Source organism: Coregonus lavaretus (genome assembly GCF_964263955.1).
Source record: "Coregonus lavaretus genome assembly, chromosome: 21".
In the NCBI taxonomy this organism is placed as follows: domain Eukaryota; kingdom Metazoa; phylum Chordata; class Actinopteri; order Salmoniformes; family Salmonidae; genus Coregonus; species Coregonus lavaretus.
The window spans coordinates 6,538,599-6,548,191 of NC_140008.1; the positions used below are offsets into that span (position 1 = coordinate 6,538,599).

At 43.8% G+C, this 9,593-nt stretch overlaps 1 protein-coding gene across 1 annotated transcript; it reads left to right on the top strand.

The window, feature by feature from the left end:
• The first annotated feature begins 2,033 nt into the window (after positions 1-2,033).
• On the top strand, positions 2,034-8,168 carry LOC311148822 (enhancer of mRNA-decapping protein 3-like). The gene is made up of 7 exons (XM_084185817.1): positions 2,034-2,183; positions 2,978-3,142; positions 4,561-4,778; positions 5,087-5,437; positions 5,881-6,034; positions 6,338-6,555; positions 6,799-8,168. Exons 2-7 carry the CDS (start codon positions 2,979-2,981, stop codon positions 7,131-7,133), a joined length of 1,440 nt encoding a protein of 479 aa, XP_084041943.1. The 5' UTR covers positions 2,034-2,183; position 2,978; the 3' UTR covers positions 7,134-8,168.
• Positions 8,169-9,593: the final 1,425 nt, after the last annotated feature.

The following is a 9,593-nucleotide window of genomic DNA, read 5'->3' on the forward strand; positions in this document are numbered from 1 at the left end:
CATTCATTCTTTCCTTTACACGGATCAGTCGTCCTGGTCCCTTTGCAGAAAAGAGCCCCAAAGCATGATGTTTCCACCCCCATGCTTCACAGTAGGTATGGTGTTCTTTGGATGCAACTCAGCATTCTTTGTCCTCCAAACACGACGAGTTGAGTTTTTACCAAAAAGTTATATTTTGGTTTCATCTGACCATATGACATTCTCCCAATCCTCTTCTGGATCATCCAAATGCACTCTAGCAAACTTCAGACGGGCCTGGACATGTACTGGCTTAAGCAGGGGGACACGTCTGGCACTGCAGGATTTGAGTCCCTGGCGGCGTAGTGTGTTACTGATGGTAGGCTTTGTTACTTTGGTCCCAGCTCTCTGCAGGTCATTCACTAGGTCCCCCCGTGTGGTTCTGGGATTTTTGCTCACCGTTCTTGTGATCATTTTGACCCCACGGGGTGAGATCTTGCGTGGAGCCCCAGATTGAGGGAGATTATCAGTGGTCTTGTATGTCTTCCATTTCCTAATAATTGCTCCCACAGTTGATTTCTTCAAACCAAGCTGCTTACCTATTGCAGATTCAGTCTTCCCAGTCTGGTGCAGGTCTACAATTTTGTTTCTGGTGTCCTTTGACAGCTCTTTGGTCTTGGCCAAAGTGGAGTTTGGAGTGTGACTGTTTGAGGTTGTGGACAGGTGTCTTTTATACTGATAACAAGTTCAAACAGGTGCCATTAATACAGGTAACGAGTGGAGGACAGAGGAGCCTCTTAAAGAAGAAGTTACAGGTCTGTGAGAGCCAGAAATCTTGCTTGTTTGTAGGTGACCAAATACTTATTTTCCACCATAATTTGCAAATAAATTCATAAAAAATCCTACAATGTGATTTTCAGGATTTTTTTCCCTCAATTTGTCTGTCATAGTTGACGTGTACCTATGATGAAAATTACAGGCCTCTCTCATCTTTTTAAGTGGGAGAACTTGCACAATTGGTGGCTGACTAAATACTTTTTTCCCCCACTGTACATCAGGCCCTCTTTGCCATGAATGCCATTCTTAACGGCTTAGTCGTCATCCTCACTTGTCTTGCAGTTCTCCACGTCGTCGGCTCTCCTCAAACCGACTCAACTCAACCACCTCCTTCTCCTGCTCAACAGCACCCACTGCATCTGCCAGCTGCTGTGGGACACACTAGAGTCTGGGTCAGGAAAGGCCAGAAAGAAGGCAGCAAATAGTCATAAAAAGGGGAGCCACAAATACCAATAATTCAGTAATGATGATGATGAAGGAAGAAGAAGAAGAAGAAGAACTGATCCCAGCACTGATTCCCTTCCCTTACGTTGTGTTTCATCTCCAGTAGCTGTGCAGTACTACTACTGTGCTGCAGCTGTGTGTCTCTGTTCTTCAGCAGGTCTGTCTGGCTGTCCAGACGTCCATGGGCCTCCCAAGCCTCTGCCCTCACCTGGTGCTCATTTTGGACAGGGACCTGTATTATAACGCAGCTATTTGCTACTTTAGTTTTTTACTTCAGTTTATTTAGTAAATATTTTCTTAACTCTATTTCTTGAACTGCATTGTTGGTTAAGGGCTTGTAAGTAAGCATTTCACGGTAAGGTCTACACCTGTTGTATTCAGCGCATGTGACAAATATGATTTGATTTGATTTGATTTGACAGTGAGAATCACAGCAAAGCCACTGACTGAGTCCAAAATGGAATAGGACACTGACATCATCACCTAGCTTTGAGACAATCTCAGTTGGTTGTTGCACATAAATCATGTGTGGAGTTATGAGCACAATAAATCTCTGTATTTAGTCATATAGCCCTTCTCTCATTCACACCATATTCTGTGACTTTATAAGTATTTTATCAACCAAACATTACTGTCAAATCATCACATTATAATTTATTTACTCCATAAAAATAAATGTGATAAAATCATACATTTTATTGTGCAGTGTGTTTCATATCTGGTCAAATAGATGGCTTGATGCCCCCTGCAACTGTGATGACTTTTATTTATAAATGTGTATGGCTAAGCGCGCCGGAAGTTGTACGACCCTAGCTCATGCTACTGAAACGAAGCTAACCATTCAATCAAGGACGATTTATTCAATACATTTCGTTAAAGTTGCCCATTTGGACAACAGTTCAAAGTCTAACTTAAAACAGTCGTTATACGGAATATCACAAAAGGTATGCTAATTTCTCCATGAAACAATAAGGCATGTATTGCCATTCTGAACGAGAACATGAGACGTCAGAGCAGAAGCCATGTTGGTTAGCCAGAATTCGCTAACTAGCTGTTAGCTGAGAGCTTGCAAACCTGACTCTTTTCATTAATATTACACAAAATCATTAGCTAATTCACACTCGGTTGCAACTGACATTCTATAGCGTGTTATTGAACTAGCTAGCTACATGTGTTTTTACTAGTAAAGATGCTAGCTAAATTAACTAGTAGAAAACAATTGGCTAACTAGCTACATCTTCAGTAACCGTTAGCTAGTTGGGTAAGATAGCAGAGCTTCTTTAATGCTGAATTCATATTATATTTAGTCTAGCATTGGCCTAGTACCCTCTAACTCAACTCTGGATCTCGAAGCCAGTTCCACTGCGTTTTTTCATTGTTCCCCTCTAATCAGGGACTGATTTAGACCTGGGACACCAGGTGTTCCAAGAAATTATCACTTAGAACACCAAACCAGCAGGCTCCGGACCTCGTAGGGTAAGAGTTGAATACCCCTGCTAGTAGAACGCAACCCTTCTTATGATATGTGTTCATGAGATTCACTAAAAACACGCCACTTCAATACAGCTACCACCAGAGGAGCCTTTTCATTGCAGGTTAGGAGAATTAACGTAGCAGGTTAGGATAATTAGGTTAAGGTTAGGAAAAGGGGTAATGCTCTCTGAACCTGCCATGAAATGTCACTTCCGGGCATAGCTGTATCAAAGTGGCGTGTGTTCTTCTCATTTTGACTATACAGGATGGCTGCAGACTGGTTGGGTAGTCTGGTGTCGATAAACTGCGGAGCAACGCTAGGGGTATACCAAGGCGAGGTGTCGTCTGTGGACCAGTCCAGTCAGACCATCTCCCTCAGACAGCCCTTCCACAATGGAGTCAAGTGCCCTGTGCCCGAGGTCACTTTTAGGTACTACTGTTTATAGTTTACTCAAATCTTTGTAGCACTAAGTTAATCTTAATAACTCCATTGTAGGCAATGCTTGACTTGGGCAGGAGCTCACCGGAACTGTGTACCCACAGAATATTAACTCAAAAGTATTGCAGAGTTCCTGAACCTAAATATAAACATGAGTACTGGCACCCAAAATGATTACTGGCACCTATTTTCAGTCCAAGGCAAACACTGGTTGTTGGCAATGGATGAAAGATGATCTTAGTACTACAAAGCTTTCAGAAAATTCACCCTTGTCTATTATGACGATGTGACATTGTCCTACATGTGCAAACCAACAGGGATGGAATTTAAGGATTTTAGGGACTGGCCAACCGGGCTAGTAGACATTTTTACTAGCCACGGTCCAAAATGTGTGCCATGGGATATTTGAAAAGACAACATTTCCCTAGCCAGCTAGTTGGGCACATTTTCTTCTAGCCCTTTCTGAAAAGTACTAGCCTCGGGCTAACGGGCTAGCTTAATTTCCATCCCTCCTCAGACCCCAAAAGACAGGTTATGTTTCACACTTCCCAAATGTACACAGCATCAATTCATTCAGGAGAAAAGACCTTCAAAGTTTTCAAACCAATTACCTTTATCTGATTGTGTACCAGGGTTGAGATCAATTCTATTTTCACTTATCCTGAATTCCCTGTTGTCTACCACAGTGCCATGCCAACTAAAGCAAAGCCTTTATATGACTGTCTATTCTACCACAATGCAAAGGATATCAGCCTTTATTAGACTTTCTATTCTCCCACAATGCAATGGACATCAGCCTTTATATGACTCTATTCTCCCATAGTGCCATGGACATCAGCCTTAATATGAATCTATTATCCCATAGTGCCGTGGACATCAGCCTTAATATGACTATTCTCCCATAGTGCCATGGACATCAGCCTTAATATGACTCTATTCTCCCATAGTGCCATGGACATCAGCCTTTATATGACTCTATTCTCCCATAGTGCCATGGACATCAGCCTTAATATGACTCTATTCTCCCATAGTGCCATGGATATCAGCCTTAATATGACTCTATTCTCCCATAGTGCCATGGACATCAGCCTTTATATGACTCTATTCTCCCATAGTGCCATGGACATCAGCCTTAATATGACTCTATTCTCCCATAGTGCCATGGACATCAGCCTTAATATGACTCTATTCTCCCATAGTGCCATGGACATCAGCCTTAATATGACTCTATTCTCCCATAGTGCCGTGGACATCAGCCTTAATATGACTCTATTCTCCCATAGTGCCATGGATATCAGCCTTAATATGACTCTATTCTCCCATAGTGCCATGGATATCAGCCTTAATATGACTCTATTCTCCCATAGTGCCATGGATATCAGCCTTAATATGACTCTATTCTCCCATAGTGCCATGGACATCAAGGAGCTGAAGGTCCTGGACATAGGTAGTAGCAGAGGTGGTGTGGTTCAGAAGAGCAGCGCTCCAGTCTCAGTCCCACACATAGGAGACCACAGGACCCAGGAGAGGCTGGCTTCACCACAGCAGCAGTGCTCTACAAGCTCTGGAGATAAACACCTGGAGGTGTCAGGCCAGCCCAAGGGCTTCAGACGGAGACACAACTCCTGTAAGTACCAGCACACTGCAGGGTTTTGTTCATTAGGGCACCAAGTTGGAAGAAAAACGGACTGAAACAGGGTGGGACTAAATAAGACTCAATAAGGACTTAATAAGAAACACTAATTTGAGTTTTTAGGGAATTGCTGCGAAAAGCTGTGTGCCCTAATAATCGCGACCCAAGTTTACCTCAGTTGTTGAGGACCACAGACTAGTTAGGGTTTGGTAGCTATCTACTAATGATGAATCATACATTAATAAAATGTTGCATATTGTGTCAGCAGTCTCAGCTTTCTAAACTTATTTTTGGTATCACAGGGTCGTCCAGTAGTCGGGGCGCCAACCAGGTCACCCCCAAGAAGAACGGAGGAGGAGGAGGAGGATGGGGTCAGAGGCAGCACAGGGACGATGAGTGTTTCGGGGGCAATATGGACGACAGCCTGGACACAGACTTTGACTTCGAGGGGAACCTGGCGCTGTTCGACAAAGCGGCCGTGTTCTCACAGATCGACGGGTCGGATCGCCACGGTAACGGGGCCCGGTCACGCGCTATGCCGCAGGTGCAGACGTCGTCGCAATACCGTCACAATGACAACATTCTAGAGACCAAACCTGTGGGGTACAGGCAGATACTTGTCCCACATCCTGGGGATAAAGAGTATTGCACTGGTATGTAGATTATCTTCTCCTTTCTGATGAATGGAACGATAAGCCTAGGCACCGTCGGATTTCCTCATTTTAGATGGTGCCTATTTTTTTGATTTGTTTGGGAACAATTTACAGATTCTGTAATAGATAATATATGTAATTTAGCAGACGCTTTTATCCAAAGAGGCTTACAGTCATGCGTGCATACATTTTATGTATGAGTGGTCCCGGGAATCAAACCCACTATCCTGGCATTGCAATCTACAAAGGACCTCATAAGGCAGAGAGAACTGTCGTTAGGGAAAAGGAAGTGCTGTCGCTCGCTACCTTTCTTTCTAACCAATGAACAGTGGAGCAGCAGAAGATGAAGAAATATCAGTCTTTCAATTTTTCAAGTGTTAACTGTCTTCTGTGATTAGCAGCTAAGGTCTCCCTCTCTCCCCTTACCCTCTGTGGTTGTGTAGATTGGGGCCTGGTGGTGCCTAGTATTTCCTACGAGCTGCACAAGCGTCTGTTGTCAGTAGCTGAGCGTCATGGCCTCTCATTGGAGAGGAGGCTGGAGATGACAGGTGTTTGTGCCAGTCAGATGGCCCTGACGCTGCTGGGCGGGCCCAACAGGTAAGCACACAAACTTAGACGCCATCACACTCGTAAATCGTTCAAATAAATTACAAATATGCTCTAAATGAGTCCATGCCCCAGGCCGTCTGTTTTGTAGATCCAAGTATTTACAACCATTTAAAATAGAAAAGATAAGCATCATGCTATTTACAGATTTGTGGTCCTTTCACCCTCACTTATCTGAGGTTATACAGATTTATCAGACAAAGTTGAATGGCTAATTGGTTAATGACCAATATTTATTGCATTAAAACCAAATCTTCTTCATGACACGTACTGCCTCTCACTCCCTCCCTCCAGACTGACCCCTAAGAACGTCCACCAGCGGCCCACCGTAGCGTTGCTCTGCGGCCCTCATGTCCAGGGAGCTCAGGGCATCAGCTGTGGTCGTCACCTGGCCAACCACGAGGTGGAGGTTATACTCTTCCTGCCTAATTTCGTCAAGGTGCTGGACGCCGTCGCCAGCGAGCTCACCCTCTACAGTAAGACGGAGGGCAAACGGGTCTCCAGTATTAAAGGTAATGGATTTCTTCTACTGCGTGTCGGCGTTAAAATTCACCAAATGGTTCATAAATAAATAAACCCCACTTGCCCTTTTTTTCTGAAGTTTTAGCAAATTCAGGTTTTGCAAAAATGGCGACTGAGAGACGAGGCGGGAGTAAGAGGCAACTAGCCAACCAGAGCTCAGGTCTTAGCATGTTGTCTGGCCAATGTTGATGACCTCTGTTTGTCTTACCTCTGTTTGTTTTGTCTTCCCCTAGAGCTTCCCGACAGCCCTGTGGACCTGATCATCAACTGCTTGGATTGCCATGAGAACACCTTTCTGATGGATCAGCCATGGTACCGGGCCGCTGCAGACTGGGCCAACCAGAACAGGGCTCCCGTGCTCAGCCTGGATCCTCCAGTCAGCGGACAGGGCCATGCCGTAGAGGCCAAGTGGACCCTGTCCCTGGGTCTGCCGCTCTCGCTGTCGGAGGGCGCCGGCAGGGTCTACCTGTGCGACATAGGTGTTCCCAGACAGGTGTTCCAGGAAGTAGGGATCAAGTATCATTCTCCGTTCGGGTGTAAGTTTGTGGTGCCGTTGCACTCTGCGTAACTGGGTTGTTATTCATTAGGCACCGAACGGAAGAAAACGGACTGGAACAAGGAGGGAGGGGACAATCTGTCCAATAAGAAATGCTTGTTTTTGTTTTCAAAACGTTTTGCAACGGTGTGCCTTAATGAATATGCCCCTGGACTGCCATGACATTTGATCTTAGACTGAACTTTGAACTCTCACCCTGACCATACAGGTCACTTCAGTAGGCGCGAAACGGAAGAAAACTGTAAAAAAAATAAAAATAAATAAATGGGGAGGCTAGTATCTGAACTGGTATTCAACGAGTTCCTTAATGAACACAACCTAGGTTTGGGGGAATCAACCAGAGCAAGCCTTAAGTTCCAGACTTTTAACTAAGTGTTAAAAAGCATGAATCCTTTTATCCCTCATGCAGTTACATGATGTGTTGGAGAAGTCTTGTCCCTCGTACATTCAGTACCCTGTGTGGTACAACACCTCTCCAGGACTGAGCAGTGGTATGAGAGGGAGGGGAGTATTGTGAAGACTTGGCCTGAGGCATGGCTGTAGAGACTTCTATGACTGTAGATTCCTATGACTAGATTAATGACTGTAGATTCCTATGACTGTAGATTCACCTCAGAAAATGTTGGGGAGGGAGATACCTTCACAGTGTTGGAGATGGAGAAATTGGAGTTTGATGTGGTCGAAGAAAAGAGGAGAGCAAAGGCTGTCAATGTCACCGGCCCAAAGGGCTCTCCCCAGTTCAGGGGAGCAAGTACGCCGCCGACAGGAACCGTCACAGGCCTAAGGAGTCCAAAGCCATGTCTCAGGGCAATAGGATTACTTTGTTTAATGTGATCTCAGAACAATTGTCTTCTTTGTTTATTTTTATTTTATGTTTTTGTTCCCCTTTGGAATGTTTAGCATGTTCCATGCTACTAACTAGAGGCAGGGGAAAAAAACCTTGTTTATGATTTTAATGTCATTGTATGTCCTGATATTGTTATGTCATGCTAGTATGTCATGATACTGTTGACTATAAAGACTCGGGTCACCTTCTCTGTTGAAGTTATACTGGGTAGTACAGTATTCTACTGGGTAGTACAACTGGATAGTACAACTGGTTAGTACAGTATTATACTGGGTAGTACAACTGGATAGTACAGTATTATACTGGGTAGTACAGTATTATACTGGGTAGTAAAACAGGGTAGTACAACTGGGTAGTACAGTATTATACTGGGTAGGACTACAACGTGGTAGTACAACTGGGTAGTACAGTATTATACTGGGTAGTACAACAGGGTTATACAACTGGTTAGTACACTATTATACTGGGTAGGACAACAGGGTAATACAACTGGGTAGTACAGTATTATACTGGGTAGGTAAACAGGGTAGTACAACTGGGTAGGTCAGTATTATGCTGGGTAGTACAACTGGGTAGTAGAGTTTTATGCTGGGTAGTACAACTGGGTAGTACAGTATTATACTGGGTAGTACAACAGGGTAGTACAACTGGGTAGTACAGTATTATACTGGGTAGTACAGTATTCTACTGGGTATTACAAAAGGGTAGTACAGTATTATACTGGGTATTTCAACTGGGTAGTAAAACTGGGTAGTGCAGTATTATACTGGGTAGTACAACTGGGTAGTACAATATTATACAGAGTAGTACAACTGGGTATCACAGTATTGTACTGGGTAGTACAGTATTATACTGGATTGTACAACTGGGTAGTGCAGTATTATACAGGATAGTTCAACTGGGTATCACAGTATTGTACTGGGTAGTAAGGTATTATACTGGGTAGTAAAACTGGGTAGTACAGTATTATACAGGGTAGTACAACTTAGTAGTACAGTATTATACTGGCTAGTACAACTTGGTAGTACAGTATTATACAGGTTAGTACAACTTGGTAGTACAATATTATACAGGGTAGTACAACTGGGTATCACAGTATTGTACTGGATAGGTCAGTATTATGCTGGGTAGTACAACTGGGTACATTTACATTTTAGTCATTTAGCAGACGCTCTTATCCAGAGCGACTTACATGAGCAATTAGGGTTAAGTGCCTTGCTCAAGGGCACATCGACAGATTTTTCATCTAGTCGGCTCGGGGATTAGAACCAGCGACCTTTCGGTTACTGGCACAACGCTCTTAACCACTAAGCTACCTGCCGCCCCAGTATTATACTGGGTAGTACAACAGGGTAGTACAACTGGGTAGTACAGTATTATACTGGGTAGTACAGTATTCTACTGGGTAGTACAAAAGGGTAGTACAGTATTATACTGGGTATTTCAACTGGGTAGTACAGTATTATACAGGGTAGTACAACTGGGTATCACAGTATTGTACTGGGTTGTACAGTATTATACTGGATTGTACAACAGGGTAGTGCAGTATTATACAGCGTAGTTCAACTGGGTATCACAGTATTGTACTGGGTTGTACAGTATTATACTGGGTAGTACAGTATTAT